General features: G+C 37.6%; 1 protein-coding gene across 1 annotated transcript in view; it reads right to left on the bottom strand.

The window, feature by feature from the left end:
* The window catches only part of tbkbp1 (TBK1 binding protein 1), a gene marked incomplete at its 3' end in the record, with an annotated part of 90883 nt that overhangs the window by 30448 nt on the left and 38806 nt on the right, over positions 1-21629 (bottom strand). The window contains exons 2-3 of the mRNA XM_038273889.1: positions 7840-8101; positions 809-934 (exon numbers count right to left, since the gene is read on the bottom strand). Of these exons, the coding sequence (XP_038129817.1) occupies positions 809-934; positions 7840-8101 (388 nt within the window). The remainder of the gene's footprint in view (positions 1-808; positions 935-7839; positions 8102-21629) is intronic.

Genomic DNA, 21629 nt, shown 5'->3' with positions numbered 1-21629 from the left:
TGTTAGTATATTATTATACAAAATTATTGAATTAAAACTTTTAGTGTTTGCCTGTTTTTCTAACTTTGGGAACTACAGGCTGAAATGTTTGCTTCAGGCAGTATAGTCTGTATAACGTCTATATATTGAGATTCTCTGTGCTGCTTCGGTTTGGTTCCCACAGAGCACACTCCTTTTGCCATGTTTCATTTCATCAGTCTGAATGCCAGGTGTCAGACACCCCTATGACCCACGACGTCTCATGCTAGTAGTTTCCTACGCTCTTATACTTTGCTTTTCTCTTTGTTACCACTGCTGCGACCAGTTTCACCACGGCCTTCCTGTGTGACCCACTAGCGCTGCCCCGTGTCCTCGTTCACACAGTTGTGAGAGCAGTGGGGTTACAGCTGAGCCGAACAAAAACACTCTGAAATGCTCTTATATGAAACATGTGTGCATATGTTGCCTTCATGTGCTGCTTTGAGTCTAACTTTCACAAAGACACGTTATGCAAAGTAAGATCAAACACAGCTCTAAAAACATCAGTGTGAAGTTCGTCACACGACATCGTAGTTCATTCTTGGAGAGATTCCTAAACACATCCGGTTCTATCCATTTGTTGCAGCCTAATTAGCTCTGGACATTTACTGACCTAATTTTTGATGTAATTAAATTAGATTTTTAAAGAAAGAAGGATTTCCTCTGAATGAGTCCTATAAATAACACTTCAGGGCGATAAAGGGTTTATTCTAGCCATGGTAGAAAAATATACGTGTTAAATTAGATTTTCTTTCTCCTTTGTGTCTTTCTTTCTGATCGGGGTTTGTACCTCATGGGTCAGGACGTTGACTCTCTGGTGCAGGTTGCCGTTTTCTGACTGCAGCAGCACCGTGTCTTTACTCTCAAATGAGCAGTAGGAGTTGGTGTCTTCCCCAAACTCGCTGATCATGGGGAACTGTGGAAACACAACAGGCCAGACAGAAGAAAAAAAATCTGATTAAAATGGCATTAGCAGCAAAAATCACAAATTTTCAGCTGTCACTTGGTATAACAATCAGGAATGTTTGAAAGATAAAGTTGTACTGTTTATTCTTCCTGTTTATCTTAATTTAGTTTCATAACCCTTGAGACAGTAAATTAACTTTTATCAGAAGCTGTCAAACTAGATGTAATAATTTTATTACATTATAAAGACCAGCCTTGTATCGACTGTATATATGACATTAAATAAAACTAATCAAACTTACTTTTTTAGCATTGCACTTCCAACTTTAGGTCTTATCAAGCTTCATTTTTCTATTAGGATTTTATGTGATAGACCTACCGGTACACAAAAGTGTAGGATTAAATTATATCTATATATCAAATAAATTAAAAAGTGCAGCAAACTGATGCAGTCAGTCCCATCCATATCAACTCTTTGGTGAGTGACTTTTAGGATTAATCTCTATCAGTTTTTACAGAAGAGGATTAGGGCCCCTGAAAAAATAAAAAAGTTAACTGATTCTTTAATTTTATTTCAGCATAATATAAGAAAAAAGTCAGAATTCTGACTTTTTTTCTCAGAATTCTCGCTTTAATCTCTGAATTCTTACAGCTAACAAACTGACTCTTGTTTTAATCACCTTCTTCTCTTCCATTAATGAAATGGGATCACCAGGGACCCCTCGGGCACGTAAAAAGTTGCCTAATTCTGTCATTTTCTACCAATATGTTACTGGCCCTCCCAAACAACTCACATCTTTGTCAGTGAAGCTGAGTGCTCCCACATCTCTTCTTTCATGGTGCCCTTCTACATTAAGATCCACAATTCTGAGAAAAAGTCAGAATTCTGAGAAAAAAAAAATCAGAATTCTGAGATAAAAGTCAGAATTCTGACTTCTTTCCCATATTAAACTGAAATAATATTTAATTAACTTTTTTTTTTTTTTCCCCAGTGGCCCTAATCCTCTTCCGTAGTTTTCACATCTACTGACTAAATATTTCACCATCTTTAATTTTCTTTGTCAGATTGGATGGAGAGCTTCTGCGAGCTCAAACTTCCAGCTATGCAAAACTGCAAGTAGGTCAGTGCAACATATACCGTACAGCATTTATTAATCGAGACTCCTGCTGCAACAGGAGCTTCAGTTCTGGAGCAAGTCATCCGGAAAAAAAATACCTGTCAACTTGCTCAATGTTTTCAACTTGATTATTTATTCTTGGTTCAGCTGTCGGTGGTCATTATACTATGCCCGATTAGTGTAAATTAATCTAAATCATTATAGAAAAATATGAAATAATAAAGGTGACAGAAAATAGTTTAAAATTATCTTTTCCATTCAGAAGAGCCACAACTGAAACTAACTGAGATGTTAAAAGCTTCTGTAATCCATGGGTGGAATGAATCAGAGTAAATATTTCTAAAGGAAAGAGGAAAATAATTTTGCATTATTCATAATTTGCATTTGCAAAAAGCAACATAGCTGATTCCTCCTGGGCTAAATGTATGTGCACATTTCCCACATGGAGCACAGACATCTACAATCTAATTAAAACGGTCAGTGAACGTAAACTTTAGTCATAATGTAATAAGATTATAACCAGGATGACTGGTGGCACTTAACGCTAGATGGACTTCTTTAGGTAATATACTGACACAGAAAGAAGAAGTGTTAAAGTCTATAACTAATTTGGTTTAAATGGCTCCTAATTTGTTTATCATGTGCATAAACTTTGCAGCAGTTGTACTTTCAGAGTGGAAGTACAACTTTGGATTAACATTTGAAAGCTGAATCAGATTAAATATAATTGTAGGTCTAAAATCTAAAGGTTTTACGACTACACAACCAAACTGGTTGTTAGCAGAGAGCTGTGATCCAGGCATGCTGCTTATATAACTCGGTGTCGTTCAACCTAAATGAACACATTTCCATTTAGAGTGCCTTACCATAAGGGCTTTTCATTTTCTGTGTGAAGTCGTTGCCTCGCTGATGCAATGTCTATTTGTGGAGAAAACAACCCTTTTCCATTTAGAAGAGCATCTCTCTTTGCTCGGTTTAACCGTAAATGGGGTAAACATGTGCAGTCGGCCCCGAGGGCCAGAGTTTTCTGACAGCACTGAGATTCAGGAACTCTGAACTGGAGAGCAACTTCGCCTCAGCCCATGTTCAAAGCAGCAAGAAGTGTTCCCATCCATCATAACAACTGCTGTACTCTGGAGTTTTCTATCTGCTGCAGCTACTCTTCTATCAGGGTTGTTTGAGGCCAAGTATGTCGATGGAAATTATTCTCTTTACTCAAATCTGGATTCATATTTATATGTGGAAGAGAGAACATGTCTGCCACAAAATAGAGGCAGCATTCCTTCATCCATCCATCCATCCATCCATCCATCCCTTTATCCATACATCCACCCATACATCGACGCATGCCTTTGTCCATCCATCCCTCCATCCATGCATCCCTCCATCCATGCATCCATCCATCCATACATCTATCCATCCTTGCATCCCTCCATCCATCCATCCATCCATCCATCCATCCCTTTATCCATACATCCACCCATACATCGATGCATGCCTTTGTCCATCCATCCCTCCATCCATGCATCCATCCATCCATCCATCCATCCATCCATCCATCCATCCATCCATCCATCCATCCATGCATAACAAAATGGTTTACTTTCTTTTAAATGTATAATTTTTTTTATGAATATTACTTTTATTTCAGTATTTCTTATTTTTTTACAGGCTTTATTCACACCAACTGCCTCCACCTGCTGTCTGTTATTTTCCTTCAATTTACAGCCAAGTTCCTTTTGTAAGAGCCTGACTTGCGTTTTCTTAGGAAAAAAAAAAAAAAAACCTTTCCATCAATGACCCCACAGATGATTTTATCTAACAAACCATCTGGAGTATCAGGAAAACAGACAATGACGCCAAACTTTACATTTAAGTGACATTTTAATGACTATACTGAGTCATTTCTGCTTCAGGTATTAAGTTATTTGAACTAATTTCCAATTACAGCAGCGCTCCTTGGTGATTAATATTTGCTTATATTTTGGGACATCTTTTTCTGTTCTGAGTGGAAAAGGAAAGCCTGCAGCAAAGTCTGCAGCCAAGTTTGGAGCACAAAACACAGACGCATCATGACAACGTGCCAAGCACAACACTGATTAACCCAGGCAGTCTGATAGGAAATAGCAGGGGAGGGGGTGGTCTGGCCAATTCAGAGATTGCCGATTGGTTTATTGATGAAGTTTAGCTGAATTCATTGATTAGTAAAACCCATTCGAACTGCAGTGAATAACTTGGAGGACATATTAAGATTCAGATACCTAGTGATTTTTATGCATAAAGATTAAGCTGGCAACTAATCTTTCACTTCCTCATCAAACTGACTGAAGCACTACCCTGATCAGGAAGGCGTTGGATCAAGTATGAGAAAAATTCAACTTTAAAACCAAAACTGCCCTTCACAACATTTTTTCTCTCATCATCCTTGACAACAGATCAAGAAGCCTGTTTCAACTGAGGAACATTTCTAAGCATTCAAATCTTGTTCTGAGAATTGACTTGAACTGATCATTCATGCTTTTATCTCATCATGCCTGGATCACTGGAACAGCATGGTTGCATAATAAAATATTAACATGCAATCCACAACACAGCAGCAAGGCTTTTATTGAACACAACAAAGAGACGACACATCACTTCCTTTCTGGAGTTTTTTGTTTGCACAGGCTTCCCATGCAAAGCAAATTAGTCACCCCTACTAGTATTTTTGATTGGGTTTTTTGGGGGGTTTTCTTTCAGTGAGAGAGAAGTCTTTCATATGAGGTTGGAAGGCCTTGTTTCAATCATCCTAATCTTTAGCTCCCCTCCACAGATTCCTTACATCTAAACCTTCTAAGTAAATTTGGATTTATGAATCTCATTTAAGATATCAGTCCTCACTTTTATAACACCTTTGTGGCATCGCCTCCTCTATCTGCAACCTCTCAATGTTTCATATTTCTTGTTGTGATCTGAAAAATCTGATCAGAAATCCTTAGGTGCACCAAAGATTCATTTTTAAAAACATCTTTCGAAACCGATGTGGAACATGTTTCTTCCATCTTTGCAATGCCTTGAATATTTCACCAAGGGAAACTTAAGTTTTGTCAGAATTTTAAATGAATACACCTGCATTCTATGACGTTTCATTTCATCATTAAAACCTTTTGCTTTTAGCCGCCCCTTCGTCATTTTGTATGCAAGCTTCTCTGAAGCCTTTTGTGCTTTTCCGCTCATGAAAAGTGTAATGTACGCATATTTATGTAGTAAATGCAGCTTCCACCATGTTATTGGTTGATCCCGTGTTTGCACAAACAAGCAGTTGATATTTATTCATCCACTTATCAATTTGAATATGCAGGATTCATGGTTATAAGGAGAGCTGCTCGGCTCAGACTACAGTCTGACTATCATGTTTGCTAATGAGACTTGTTGTTTGATCAGACAGCAGGTAGGGCAGGAATCCTTCAAGCTATAGCTGAATTGGCATGAAGATCAAATCGGTTACGTTTTTGGGCCAATTAACATGAAGGAATGACGTGGGAGGACAGAAAATGAGGAGAAATTAGAAAATAGAGCTTATGTTGGAATACGCAAAACAAAAAGTATAAGAGAATAAAAAAAAGATGATGTTAAGTGTGGGAGGGAGGTGAATTGTTCAAATTAGAACCAGAGGGGGATTACATGAAAATAGAAGCACAGCCATGGATATTCCACTAATCATTAGGTTTTGGTGGTTTGCTTATTTCAGGAATTATACAAGAACACAGAAAATGTTCTCAGATTCTTCTACCTTTTTTTCCCAAATGTGGTCGTATACAAAGCAGGTATTCAGAATCTAAAGCCTAATTCGTGTTTCTTAGAACCCAAAATAAGAAAACAATGTGATTGAGTAAAAAAAAATAAGATTCAAACTGGTGCTTTAAGGGTGAATTCCAAGTGTGAGCAAATAAATTTCAAGGAGGAGAGAGTCAGAGCTCCTGGATGCTTTTAGCGAGCAGCTGTTAACCTGCTGTTGACTCACTCACAGGTGGCTATTTGCTTGGGGACCAATCCCAGAGAGGCAGGTGTTGGTTTTGGTGGAGCAGGTGCAGATGTTGTCCATTTTGTGTAGAAGTTTTTGCACCTGCAAACTCGCTGATGTTACTGGTTTTTGAATTTAGGTTGCCGTCTGGCACAGTTTTACCCTACCTGCTATGTTCAGGATTCTTTCTAAGATTTCAGCTGCACCGAAACAAATAGACTGTTAGATTTCTAATGCACAGGAATGTAATCTTTGTTTCCTTTTTTATATCAGTGAAAGCTATACAAAACAACATTATCTTATCTTTATTACGCTATTATAAGAATACAAATAAAGATTAATCACAGAAAGTTTTATCCTAATCTGAGTCCTCTGTAAATTTTATACTTACTGTCCATACCTTGCTTAAAAATCTATGGGATTGACAAAATATGGAATCAAGACCAACAGATTTGGATTAGCAATTATTTTCAAGCTTCTTTTGTAATAGTAAATTTTCTCAAAAGATAATAAAACAATGTAAAAAGATTACATGGTATTAAAGATGGCATTACAGACCTATCTAGCAATGCCCTTTTTAATAATAATAAATAAAATCTTTCTAAGCATTTAAGGAAGTAGTATTTATGGTAAATGGTAATAGATTCCAGTGACTGGGTATCATTTCTAGTCAGAAGTGATCAGAGTATTTTTTGTTGGTATCTCTCAAAGTTTTTCAAGAAAAGAAATGAGAACAAATTAAACAGGTGCCAGTTATCGGTACTGAGGTTTACCAAGGTTATAAGATATTATGATTTTAAAAACCACAAGAGTTTTTTTTTTATTTCTTTAGTTTTTTGGTCGTGTCACTCCCAAGGTTTAAAGCCACAGCAGGGTTTTTTTTTTCTAGTTGTAATGATAAAGAGGACTCCACTTCCCCATCACCTCAGTTTCAGTACATTGGCTGAAAGAATACTATAAACCAGGGTTAATAAACAATATTAACTCTAAAGAATATAATATTTGGGATGTATCGATGGATGGATGGATGGATGGATGGATGGATGGATGGATGGATGGATGGCTGGATGGATTGATGGATGGATGGATGGATGGATGGATGGATGGATGGATGGATGGATGGATGGATGGATGGATGGATGGATGGATGGATGGATGGATGGATGGATGGATGAATAGCTAATAATACCTTCATAAACTCTAAAGCAGATTTTTCTATGAAAAATTCACTAGCAGAGCTCAGATTGAATTTGTGAAAAAAATAGAAATAATGTTTTTAAAGAAAGATTACACATAATTATCCATCACTCCTCCTTTTGCCTTTATGCTAATATTGCAGTTTAGCTATTTTATTTATTCTGCATCACATTACCTTAAGAGATAAAAAGCTTTTCTCACTTTTTTCTTCATTTCATTTTTCTGTTTTCTTAAATGTCACTGACTAATAGGAAAAACAGAGCAGGTGACCTAGCTATTAACACTATGAGGTATGATGAAATATATAAAAAAATATATTTTTTAACACTTACATCTTATTATTCTCATTTTGATTATAAGGTTAATTACTTGTATATATGTTTTTTCATTAAAATAGATGACCTTGAAAGGAATTTTTCTTTTTTGAAACTTTTCCCACCTTTATAAAGATAGAAGGAATGGAGCTGCTCTCTGCACTTTCCAATAAATCAAAAACAGAAAGCAGGAGTGCCTCTATCTGACATCAACAAGGACACAAAATCTGTATTGATTTTTTTTCTATAATCTGATGAATGTTTGTCTCAAAAATGCCTTCACCTTGATCTCATAGATCTTCAGCTTCCTCTTGATGCTGGTGTTTTCTCGCTCCAGGGTGGCCAGTCTGGTTTTGATTTCCTGATAGGCGGAGATGAGTGTGAAGTGGGAAGCAGAGTACACATCGTCAGTCGGAAGAGGCGAGGTCCTCCACGCCATGGTGCCGCAGCCATCCTCCTTTAGGCCTCCTGCGTCGCCGCCTCCTCCTCCCAGCAGCCCCAGCTCCCCTCCTCCGAAAAGAGACTGCATAGCTCTGAGCCTCAACCTGAAAGCAAACCATTTTGGGATATAAATTATTTAAACATCAGACCTTTTTTTATACTTCACAAAACCTCCAAAAACCAGACTTAAATAGTGCTGCCAGGCTACATATCCTGAAAGCACCAATCTGCTCCGCAGAAAAAATAAAAAGTGAACTAAATCATTTGATGCTCACACAGTAAAATGTTCCAACTGAAAAAAAAAAAAAAGAAAATTTAATGAAATTCACCCACCAAATTATTGCTAACTGGTCTAGTATAAATAAAACAAAACAAAAGGGAGCAAATGGCTATTAGAGGATAAAAATATTATTTTCATGCATATGGGTGGCAAGTTTTGATTAGAACTCCTGGAAAGAGTGAAAAACCCTGATGAAGATCTTTTCTACGCTTGCAGCCAGTTGTAGCTGGTTTGGACTCGCTGCAGCTCCTGAGTGGCTGTTTGTAACAAGCCCACAATAGATCAGGACTGCAGACGAACTAAAGTCAGGGTGAACCCGGCGTAATGAGTGTTTATAGGTCAGTTTCTATATGTGAATCGTTGTTCTTCCAGCTTTTTTTATTGTCATTACACATTACATATCCTTACATTGACAAGTACAGAGCAATGAAATTCATTCTCTGAATTTAAACCATCCCCTTGGGGAGCAGTGGGCTGCTATTGTGCGGCACCCGGGGAGCAGCGTGGGGTTAAGGGTCTTTGCTCAGGGACCCAGAGTGTCAGTCTAATATCACACACTGTATCTGCCCTATACGTGTTTTTAAATACATGGGGCCGGATCTATCAAAGGTTTGCGTGTATAAAAACGTGAGCTATTTCACTGCGCACGCTAAAAAATGTACAAACTGATCTATCAACAGCGTGCTAAAAGGATTTGATCTTTTAAACGTGCTAAATAGCGCCTCTTATCCATTTAGTACTTTTTCTGCAATGAATATGCAATATGGGGCGTTTACACGCAAAAGCGCGTCTTGTGGGAGGAGAGCATGTAAATATATTAATTTAGCACTCGCAAAGAGATTTATCAAACCTGAAAGCAATTTTGCTAACGCTATCTGACTCTATATTTAGCGTGTTTCAAAATAAGGTGCAAATGGTCTGTATGCGTAATTGCGCACACATGGCAGCGGTTATTGTCGCAAGAAGGAGACATCGAAATGAAGCAAGGAGACGCAGAGAACGCATTGTTTCACACCGTGTAAATATTTTTGGAATGAACGAGGAAACGATCATCAAAACATATCGTTTATCCAGCATTGCCATTTTGGAGCTGTTGGGGGAACTCCGAATGGATTTGGAGCCAGCCACAAGGAGGACCCACGCAATACCAGATATCACAAAATTCCTTGCAACATTGCACTTTTTTGCATTCGGGTCATTCCAGCGTACGGTTACAGCGAGAGCTGGGATCTCCCAATCTCGTTTTTCAGAAGTGCTGTCCGCTGTCCGTCCGTTTTTTTTTTTTTTTTTTTTTTTTTGGGGGTCACTGTAAGATTAAAATTTCTTAATGCACTAGTAGTTTGTACAGACTACAAACTACTTTGCCGCAAACCACAAAACGCGCAAAACCATCATTTAAATAGGGCGTCTCCAACAGTTTTGCACCTTCCACCAGTTACGCAATCACTCTTGTTAAATCACCCGCAAACCATGGTTCAGCCCCTCGCGCAAAATTCCAGTTTGCGAGCGCAAATTACTGCACGCAAAATTGGATCTTGATAAATCCGGCCCATGGTGCTAAGCTAACTTTTTATCTTTTTTTGTTTTATTTGAGCGGAGTATGACATTCTAATAACTCATAATGTTTATTTTCTGGCATGTGGGTATTTCCTTTGCTGTGCATTCTTTTGTAGTTTATGATTTTTTTTATTTATTTTTTTTTTTTTATAGTCCCTTTAGTCTTGTGTACCTGTATGCAGTTAGGCATTTGCCTATTTGGCATGCTGTTGAAACTGCTGAAATTCCCCACTGCGTGGCAAATAAATATATTTCTATTCTGTTCTATCCAACAGATTGTCAGAAAAGTCTGAAAGTGAGGATGTTTTTTGCTTTGTGTGTTTACAGAGATCTGTGCATCACTATAATCCATTTCACACGGCTCACTGTTTGAACCTCTATGGTTACTCAGAACAAATTATAAACACAAATGTAACAAACTATGCTTTTTACTGATCACACTGAGTCAGCTGCACAACCTCTAAAGCCTGATATTGCTTTTTTGAGATACCCTTACTTAACCCTTACTGAACACATGCTGATCCTGTCATGCTACAGGCATGTTGCAGTATTCAGAATTGGATGATACCCTGTGCTGGATTAGAAACCCTTTCCAGGGTTTACCCCACCTTTCACTCATTGACTACTGGACTGCTAGCGTCACCCCCACCGTGCCAAATGCTCCTCCCACTTCATCCACCCTGATAGATGAAGTGGGAGGAGATGGGTGGAAGGCTTGTTATCTGCATCTGTGCACACAGCTCCCCTTACAGACAAACATGAATCTCTGTTTTTACTATTAAGCTAAATAACCCACTTTGAGGAAACAGCAGGTTTTTCTGACTACTTATATTTATAAGCACATAGCAGCCAGAATAACTTACCAATATGTTACCTGAAGCAATGCCAGCGCAATGTGGGTGTGATGACATTTTTGGCTTTTAAACTTCTTTTTTATTAAATGCCAAATACTGAGGTGAATGAAACCGTTTCCAATTTAAAGGTCTAACCTGTTTGCATTACCTACAATAGTTTCAGTTTTGGTTGAATAACCCTTACAAAAACAGAGTATTTTTCAAGTTCATGTGCTTTTTACGTATACTCAAGGTTACATTGATGCAGGTACACTACAAGCTGTCTTGAATGTTACAATGTGTGTAAGGTATATATTTTTTTAGTAAGCTTCAAGTTTACTTTAATTGAAAACTTGGGATTTATACTACTGTATACTTGAATACACAATGTAATATACAACAATATATTTAAAAATTGAACTTGCAGTTGACCTAGTTTTGGTAAGGATACTTAGATATACTTTTATTATACTTTTAATGTAAGTCATCTATAGTTAACATAAACTGTAATGGATATCATAGATAAGTACGCTACAAAGAAACTGAAAGTAGACATGCTTATTTTTAGTTTAAAATTAGTATATTTACTGTATCTTGCATGCACTACTTTTTGGTAAGGTTTTGTATGTAACCATTACTTAAACTTAACATGGTTCTTTTTTTTTTTTTATGTAAATCCCTTTATTGTCCCACAATGGGGAAATTCACTCTCTGCATTTGATCCATTCCCTTGGGAAGCAGTGGGCTGCCATTGTGTGGTGCAGGTGTGGGGTTAAGGGTTTGCTCAGGAACCCAGAGTGGAGGCTATGGGGATCGAACCAGATACTTCGAACCTTCTCAGAGCACAAGCGCACTGCTCTAACCACTAGGCAAACACTCCTCCTTTTAATCAGACTAATCAAAATATGTGTTCACTTCATTTTCTTGTTCCATTTCATATTTAAAAAAACACAAACATGGGACAGCCTAAATTCCCCATGCAATCATGGCATGATGAATGGGCAGGCTGCTTAGCCAATCACGCTACATTGCAGCTAACAATCCTGATGCCCTAATGCCTCTGGGCACTGCTCTCAAAAGAAATAAATAACACCTGTGGTTTCACCTCCCTGTTTTAATACGGCTATGGATGAGAAATGTGCACCAGATTCATGCAGGAAGTGGCGAGGGGCACTGAGATCTGACGGTTTATGGACACAGAGGTAGTTACACAAGCTGATTTCTGATGAATATTGGAAAAGATGTCATCCTGACTCCCAGCTCTGCCTTGTGAGTCAGCGGTTGCCTACTGAGCTATTTTCATCTACTCCCTTCCTCCACTGTGCTTTTTTTTTTCTTAGATCTCTTAGAGTGAGGGGAATAAAGCCTGGGCCAATCCACATCTTTCTTTAGCGCCACTTTAGGAGGATGATCCAACAGCACTCCCACCCGCTCAGGCTCACACACAAGCTCACAGCTATGCACACAAAACAAAAAAGAAGAGTCGACTGAAATACCATATATGGACAAGCAAAAAAGGCCTGTTTGATCGGACACACTGCAGAGGCATGCTTAATCATCTGTCAGCAGGGGGTAAAACTAAATACAGCTACATAAAAAAAATCTAAAAATGTAAAATATTCTTTGTCACTTATTTTAAAACATTAAAGTTTTGCTTTCTTTAAATTCGTCACATATAGAGTCAACAAGTCTAAGCCTTTTTATGTAATTTTTATGATTTTGGCTTACGCAATGGGGATGACTGCTAACTTGATAGTTGTCCAGCAGACAGTCAGCGACACCATTTACTAGAAGGATAAGCCACAAAAGGACACTACTAAAGACTGCTGCATCCAAGTGTTTTCAAGAATGACTGAGAGAAGTAAAACGTGGTAGAAGGAGAAACATACACAACAGGGATAACTGGTCTGGGGAGGATTGTGAAGAAAAAGAATCAAGAGTTTGGAGGAGAATCCTGAGGCATGGATAGCAGCTGCCGTCAGAGGATCAAGAGCCATTACACACAGATGCATAAAGGGTATGTAAAAAAAAAAAAATCATCCTCCAAGAAAATTGAAGAGCTAAAAATGCACCTGACGGACATAGTATTGTAGAGGTTTCCCAATTTTCTTGTGGTCAAAATCAAAACTACATATCTGCCTGCATCAAACATATTTAAACACCAGTAAAACCTTTTTTTAAAGTTTTGAATTATTGTATGGAAGATACTGCACTTTGTTTCCCACTTCCTGGATGAGCTGCCACACTCAGCAACATATATGTGTCCAGCTCACTCAGTAAGATGGAGCTCTTACATAGTGCAATGAAGTACATGCAAAGTGCAGAAAGGGAATATGCATCAGGTTACTACGACTGAACGCAGACTAGCAGTAATGGAGCAACATTTGGTGCCCTTCACTGTGGAATTGTGCAACATGGATGCCTCTGCTCCTGAATCCCTCAAAGCAACAGTATAGACTCCTCTATATACACTTCCCAGCTGATGACTGGTCTTGTATAAAGATAGGATCTGTTCTGGTTTTATAGTTACTGAATATAAAAACAAAAATCTGCAGCTGCACCTCTTAATTCACTTAAATGCAACTTGGTGATACAAACAAGATCAACACTTAAGAACTGAGAGTCATCCTGATGCATTAAAGCATATTGAACACTGCGTACGCCCCCCTTGTGGTGTAAAGTTAAAAAAGCAGGTATGCAGAAGCTTAAGATGTCTGATTAGAAGGTTATTGAGAAATGAGACTCAGTAGAGCTGGTGAGATATTTTTATCAAGTCAATATAGGAACTGTAGAGAATTAAATTTTTTTAGTCTTGCCTCTGCAGCTCCCAGAACAGCCTTATTGTTTTGGTGGCACATCCTCTGCCAGTGCACATAACAAGCCACCTCCATGGAAACACTGGAATGAGAGTTTTTTATAAGTTATTTTAATTGTTATTTTTTCTGTTTTGTTGTTTGTGAGTTTGTGAATTGTGAGTCTGCGAAATAAAATCAATAATTAAAATACCCTATTGTCCTCTGTGGGGAAATTCAGGTGTACAGTACCATCAGCAAAATGGCGGTCAAATGAAAGTACGCAGAAACACAAACGGTTAAAATCATAAAAAACATGAAGTAGGTAAGTAAGTGAAGCCACATTTATAAAATAAAATAATACCATGCAATATAGCAAATTCAGATTAAAAGAAATAAGCAACTGATAGAGCAACATGTACAAATGGATATGCACATATGTGCATCAAAACCACCATAAAACCACATCGTATCAATGCCACAAATTGAGATTTTAAAGAATACTGCTCATCTTTTATGGACCTTATTAATATTAGATAAACCAAAGCAAATTCTATCTGTCCTGTAATTTTATTTTCCTTTAATGCAAAAATAATTAGAGTGTAATCAGGAAATTTGATCACGAAACAGTTTTATAATCCAGACTGCTGGTGTTGCAATATGTTTCTCAGTCTGTGTGGATTTCAGGACTTGGATGAGGTCCAAATAGCCGACTTCATCCAATTAAAGTCTGCATAATAGATACACTGCAACATTAATACATAAAAAAAAGACTCATTAGGAAGAATGAACACAAATAAGAAGAACATCTCAATCCATTACCTTTTTTATATTATTTTTGATTATTATATTATTATAATTATAATATTATAATAATTATTATAAGCAAACCAAACTGAATTTCTACGTCTAACTAATATGATTTTTATTTCTTCTTCTTATAAACTTTATATTTAGATGACAGACTCATTACTATATACCTAAAGTATGAGTGTGTGTCTCTGGTTGAAAAAGAGAAACAATCCAGACCTGAGCGGGTGAGGGCAGCAGCAGCACTCATGGTATTAAAGGTGACTATTGGACTAAAGTGCCTCCAATTGTGGCCTTGGTTTTCAAATAGTCGTGGAGAAGCTTTCATTTTAGTGACAAATTGTCAAGGGCATCAACTGTGCCTCTGAACATACATCAGAACAAAAAAACATTTCCTATAAAACGAGTAAAAAATGACAGTAGTTCAGATTGCATGATAGGCAAACAGAAAGCATAATTTAAAATGGACAGAAAACAATAAATTTCTCACTGAATGTTTTAAAGCCCTAAAATTTGGTGGAGATATGTTTAAAACTTATAATTGGCAGAAGCACATTTAGTTGCAAACACAGAGGTCTTTTAGTTTGCACATTAAGATTGGCATTTTCCTCTTTTTTTGTAAAATAACTCACCATTAGTCATCCATCATTCTACTGAGGCTCTGGATTTATGTTTAGGGGATGTGTCCAGCCTGAAGGTGACACCCTACCTCCATTTTAAATCTCCTGCAGCCTTAAAACAGTTTCCCTCCACAGTTGACATCTATTTAGCTCTCTCCATCTTCTCTCAAACTCTAACCAGCTTTCCTATCTCTGCTCAAGCCTGGAGGGTGTGGTTTGTAAGTCCTTTATTTTTTTACATGCAGGTTAAAACATTTAATTTAATTCTCATTGGACCAATTTCTTCTACTTGTAATAAATAATGCACTGCATAACCAAACCCAACTTTAAACCTCTATTTCCTATGCCTGTTTTCTGCTTTTCCCTGTCTGAATTGTGCTGCTTGTTCTCTAACACTCTCTGAAGTCTTTAGAGAACAACTAAATTTATGCCAGAATGATCTCGAAAGGTAGTAAATTTTCCTTTCAGAGTAAAGGGTTCTGATTAAAAAAAAATGTACACCACACTGTTGAGATTTCAATTTGTGAAAACAAAATAAGAACCTATATCTTTCTTCTTCACTTCATGATCAAGCATTACCTTGTGCTGGTCTATCATATGAATATTTGTGGTTGAAACATGAAAAAAATGATAAAGTTACACAAATGTGCAAAAATTGACAAACTGGCTAAATCTAAGCTTAAATTCCAATAAAATAAAGAGAAAAAGCTGGATAAATTGTAGACATTATAATCAGAATAAACCTGAACTCATCCTGAGGTAAGATGAGGTTGTGTAAGCTGTTGACTGTGGCTAAATTTGCTTAACAAAGGACAAGGACAAAAGAATAATCATGCTTGTGTTTTCCCTAAATCATCCCACACGTTGCAGCTCATACACATCCAAACATCCTCATTTCCTGCAGCTCTGCATGTGCTGTTACCCCCTTCCTTTAGATTTAGTAAAAACTGCCCCCTTCATTTGAAGTAGAGGGTAGAGTAAAGGTAAAAGGCTATGCTTCGTTAGAATGATAAGCAAGTTGTTGCAGAGTAATTGTTAATAAAAGAGAGGGTGAAAATGGCTTCCTTTGTGATTAGGTTTACCTTGAGCCCACACATAATACACATTTCTTTTCCCTGAGGCTGCATCTCTGCATGTTCCCTCCTATAGTTCTTCCTTTCTGCCCTTCTCCTTGGAGACGACCACCCCGTGATATAGCCCACAGTACTGAAAGGACCTCTGACTGCATCTTTGTTTTGTGGAAATGTTAAGAGCCATGAAATGCGTAGGTAACTGTGAGCAGTTAATGCACTCATCATACAAAGGTCTGCGGTTTCAATAACATCCCCCATGGTCACTTTATGTGAGATTTAAGAATAGCTAGTCTAAGGTTGTCCAGCATGACTTGGGTTGTAAGTGTAATAATCTGAGGAAACTAAGGTCTGATAAACAGTTCTTGTGATGAATATTACAGTATTTTGTTTATTACAGTTAAAAAACTATTTTTTTAAATGGATTATATGTTATAGATGAAAACGAAGCTTTACTGTACAGTGGAATGAAAAGGGTACGTTTATTTCCAATGTTTTTGTGCCTCAGTTAAGTTTGCAGTGTATTTTAATTAAGCCTCTATAATCTGATAACCCTAAATAAACTCTCAAACTGTCCAGCTTTATTTTTTTTAGGAAACAGAGTCCATTTAAACTCTACCGAGGTAACAACAGCTCCACTCATGCAGTGTTGTATCTCCAGTACAGATAATGTGGACTTTAGCCCAGAGACCGCTGACTAGACTGAAAGAAAACTGAATAATATCATTGGTAGTTGAGACAGTCGGTATCCTGGTTAATGTAAAAATCTGCTCAAGGTTAATTTTTATCATGGAAAATACAAAATTGTTGTGATAAAACATGAAATAAACATAAAAATGGCTTCTATTTTAAGCTAAGCAGAGTTTATTTCATCTATTTTAAGCTAAGCAGGTTTATTCCATCCGCCGACATGATGTGGATTCCATCTCCATTTCATCCACATCATGGTGGCGCCTCAGGGCAGCGTCCAAGAACAGCTCTAGAAAATTCCACGAATTATGCCCTTTTTAATAAACATCACCTCACTGCTCAAAAGGGCACAAAAGCATGTGTACTTCCTGCGGAGGATGAGGAGCGCCCAACTGCCCCCAACTATCCTCACCACCTTTTACATAAGCACCATAGAGTGCGTTCTGACCAGCCGTCTCACTGTGCTTTGTGGAGGCTGCAGCGCCTCAGACTAGAAGAAAGTGAGAAGAGTGGTCAGAACAGCAGAGAGAACCATCCGGGCTCCTCTTCCCTCCATAAAAGATATTTCATCGAAGCACTGCGTGTTCCGAGCCCTTAACATTATAAAAGAAAAAGCGCTGAATGCTGGAAACTAAATCAGCAGTTTATTGGGATTTTTGAGGTATTTTGACTTTTATGTTATAATCTAATATTATTGCACTTTGTTTAATGCATCTTAGGGCTTTAAAATCTTTATATATTTATTAAAATAGAGTCTGTTTTGTTAAATAAATGTATTAATACCGACTGTCCATATTGTTATCACAAGAGTTAGTGATAAACTTAACTTAGATAAATAATCTAATATTATTGCACTGTGTAAAATGCATCTTAGGGCTTTAAAATCTTTATATATTTATGAAAATACTGTAGAATCTGTTTTGTTAAATAAATGTATTAATATCCACTGTCCATATAGTTATCACAAGTTATGATTAACTTAACTGAGATAAACCTATTTGCTGTCTACCTTTAACACCTTACCTAACTTATACAAGGTGTTAAAGTTAAATTAACTAAGGTACAATTAGTGTGTTATTTAAAAATATTTTTTTAGTTTTTTATTAAATTTTAAATAACACATTATCCTGGAAGAAACATGTGGACAATATTGGGGTCTGTCTGCTATCAGAAGACATACTGGAAAGGTAAATCATGAAAACTAATCACTCAAGCTTTGGTGTTATCACATGTGGACAACTGCCCTGCTGCGTGGTCAAACTCTTCAGTCATGGTGCTGAAAGGGCTACAGAAACAAAAATGATTAGTATTGCTTTAAACAGCTATGTCCTGATTAATACAGAGCAAAACAATGTCTGTATGAAAACTAATGTTGTACATCACTTAGAGCAACAAATTCTTAGTGAAGTATGAAAGACAAACAAGCTTTTATTCTATTTGCCTAAAGTTCATGGGAAGATGGATGGAGCTAAATCTGTTACAAGCTAAAAAAAAAAAAAATTAATTAAAACTTGAAACCAGTGCAGAGGTTCAGTTTCCAGCAGCACAATTTAAAGAATCAATGGAAAGGTCCCCATTGGTGCAGAACAACACATATTTATGTCTGTTGCCTAAACTACGGAGGATGTGATCCGTTTTACTTAACTCATATTCACATACTTGTCAATTCTCCTGATTTATGCATAAGACTCTTGACTTTCGATTTTTCTTCGATATCTCCCACCAGGCACCCGATCAGTAATTTCTCCCTTTTAATTTGAAGGAAAAAAGTTATATATGTCACAGTATCGGGTACAAGATACTAAGACATATCCCCCCATAAGCTCACTTTTTCCTTCACTCATGGGCGTATCTCAGCTGTTTGTGAAGGTACAATTTTGAATAAGATTTGTTTTTTATAGACTTTGAAGTTTAAATTCAGTGAATTCATCCACTTTTCTAATGGCAACAGCCAATTAATCCTTTAGATGGTGGCGGTCAGTGGTTCATACTTTTCAATTCGATCTGCAACACTGCAGACTAAATGCATTTTAGTGTAACTAACTTATTATTTAGTCTTCTGGTACTCATTTCAATGATTAATACTGCTTTTTCCCCATTGTCCTTAAAATTCAACAACTGAATGTTTTAACAAAAAAGTTCCTTTACCATGTTATAATACAAAGGAGGAAATGACAAATAATTACCTTGTGGGCCAATACGCTGATGAAAAACAATCTCCCTACTTTTCACAACCCACTGCCTGCAATTGTATTTTCATAGTGTTTTAATATTTTTTTGGATACACACATCAATTGGCTCCTCTAATGTGTATTTTTTTTTAAACATTTTGTCCCTGTATAATAATGTTTTTCTCTTGTTTCCTATTATATTGACAGTCATCGGATGGAAGGACTAAGACTCGGTCCAAATGTCCGCCCTAATCACTATATAGTGGTTACGCCATTTTAAATGAGTATCCGAACGTCTAGTGGATGAAAAAGTAGTTGACTCGAAATTTCCCACAATGCACCTTGAAAAGTAGTGATCATCCATGGTCACTAGTAGCCTGGGTGCCATTCCGAACTTAGTCCCGCCCACAAGGTTTGATTTCGGGGAAGTTCGGTCTGGCTCTGCTCCATAGTAGCGCGAGTATGATCGCCCACTCTCTGGCAATCCAATCAAATAGTCAGGGCGGGCTTTATACGATGATGGACAGATGATCAACAGTAACGTAATCAACCATGTGACCAAAGCGCGCTTGGGCGACAACAACAATGGCTGCCGCCGGAGAGTTGAGGTGAGTAGATTCTGCTATTAGGTCTGTTTTAGAAGATATCGACAGCAAATTAATTTTTAAAGAGGAACAGAGAAACGCGATCAAGGCTCCTCTTCATATTCTAGGCGTGCAACTGCACGCTTTGATTTTTGTTGACAACAACTATGCCTCGCTTAACATACGTCATGCACTCCGTTGCTCTTATTGGTTGTAGGTCTATCCAATTGAGTGCAGAGGCATTTTTTTTCCGGGTTCGTTCAAAACACGCCCCATAATCACAGCTCTATGGAGCAGTATCAGACTCATATTCTGACTAGAATTGAGTAGGACTACGTCAGGCTAGGTCACTAGAGTAGCAGATATATCCCGGATTGCTCTGCGGGGAGAGCTCTCCTTGCAAAGCATCATGGGATTTGCTACCATAGGCCGTCACTACCTGACAGTGGTAACTAATAACAAAGATGAACCTGACACCGCCGGGTGGACATGTGACCAATGGGGGGGGGGGGGGGGGGGGGAGTGATAATCTGTCCGAATGGTAAGTTAAGTGAGTTCACTATAACGTCCACTATATAGTCCCCGCTCTATATAGTAATAGAGGGATCTAAGGTTTAGGGCGGGCGTTCGACCAACATTGTAGCTGTAATGAAGTCAGGAGAGGATGCAGATCCAGAATATTTGAAAAGAGCATCACTATCCTTTAAAGCCAACAATAAAAGTATTTTGCTTTCCTCTTGTATTGATGTCGTTGTTAACGTGCACATCTTCATGTCCACAAACAGAATCCTGAGGAGTTGCATCACACCTGCTGGCTGGTTAACAGGCGTCCAAGTGTTTGCTGAGCTATCCAGCTTTGGCTTCGTTTGCTGTTAAAAGCCGCAGGTAACAGGAGCTCCGGTCTAAAAACTGGGGAGTTATGGGAGCATTTGGCAAAACAGAAAGGGAACAGCACCTCTCTGGCCTGGTCTCACCATTCACAGACATACTGTCTGAGTCAGAGGTGCCAAATGTCCGGCCTGCTGTGGCGATCACAGGATGACACTGAGAGGAGCTGGACAATGCCAGACAGAGAGGACGCATGGCAACAGAGGAGAATAAGGATATACATGGGAGAACACCAACTGCTTAGGAAGAGGAAAATTTAGTTGAATGTAGTAAAGAAGTAGCTGCACTTCCTTTACAGAAAGATCCAAAATTAAAACTATTCTCTGTTGACGCTTCGTAACCCTTTCTTCCTCGATGTTACCCAGATGCATTATTAAAAAATATTTAAAGGGGCTTAGGTGCCCCATATCTTAAACCATAAAAGTATTTATGTAAAGTTGTGCTTGAAAGTTTGCTTACCCAATTGACAAAAGTAATACTAAATAAAAATATTACAAAAATGGAAATAATGACTTTTATTTTGAATATATATACATGTACATATGTATATATTGATAAGTAAAACAGGTAAACGAGCCTGAGGGACCTCCTGATCACTAATATCAGGTGTTTTTTTAACGTTTAGGAAATGTTAAGTAAGTCTTTGGCACCGATACCATGTGTTTGAAATTGATGTGTGTTTGTATATATGCAGAACTGCATACTACTTGGATGTAAAATTACATGCATTCATGGCTTTGTTGCTGCCAGGGGCAGAGCTAGATGGGGGGCCAGGGGTGGCCATGACCACCCATAGCCAATCATTGGCCGCCCCTACCATTTTTTTCTCTCAAGTAGAATATTCAAAACATTTTAATCTTACATATGTTAACAATAACTTGACAACAAAAACACTGTGGTTAATTATGCACATCAATATACCAACATTAGAGATGATTGGTACAGAATTCATGCTCTTTCAGAACTAGATTTTTTGTTATATGCCGTAAAGAGAAAAGGATGTGTCCCTGCGAGTCATCTAAGAGTTTTCCGTGAAATCATTGAAACTGAAAATAGCTATTTTAATTAAAACCTATCATATTATCAATTTATGTAGATATTAGTACTTTTAAATATCAATTTAATGAAGAATGATATTGATAATGACGATGGAAAACATGTTTGCTCCAGAACTCAAACCTCAAAGAATTGTATCCAATATAGCTTTCATATAGACGGATGTTTAAATATATGCATCTATTTGTTAGCAAAGGCTATAGGAAACTCTAGTTTGTCTTTGTTTAGAAATGTGGACGTTGTGCTTGTTCCAGTTGGAACAGTGTAGATTGACCCTGAGG

The sequence above is a fragment of the Cyprinodon tularosa genome, unplaced genomic scaffold, assembly GCF_016077235.1.
Source record: "Cyprinodon tularosa strain WSP-4 unplaced genomic scaffold, ASM1607723v1 ctg897, whole genome shotgun sequence".
NCBI classification, from domain to species: Eukaryota; Metazoa; Chordata; class Actinopteri; order Cyprinodontiformes; family Cyprinodontidae; genus Cyprinodon; species Cyprinodon tularosa.
Note: the sequence above shows the minus strand (reverse complement) of the source record. Positions and strands in the feature narration are given on the sequence as shown.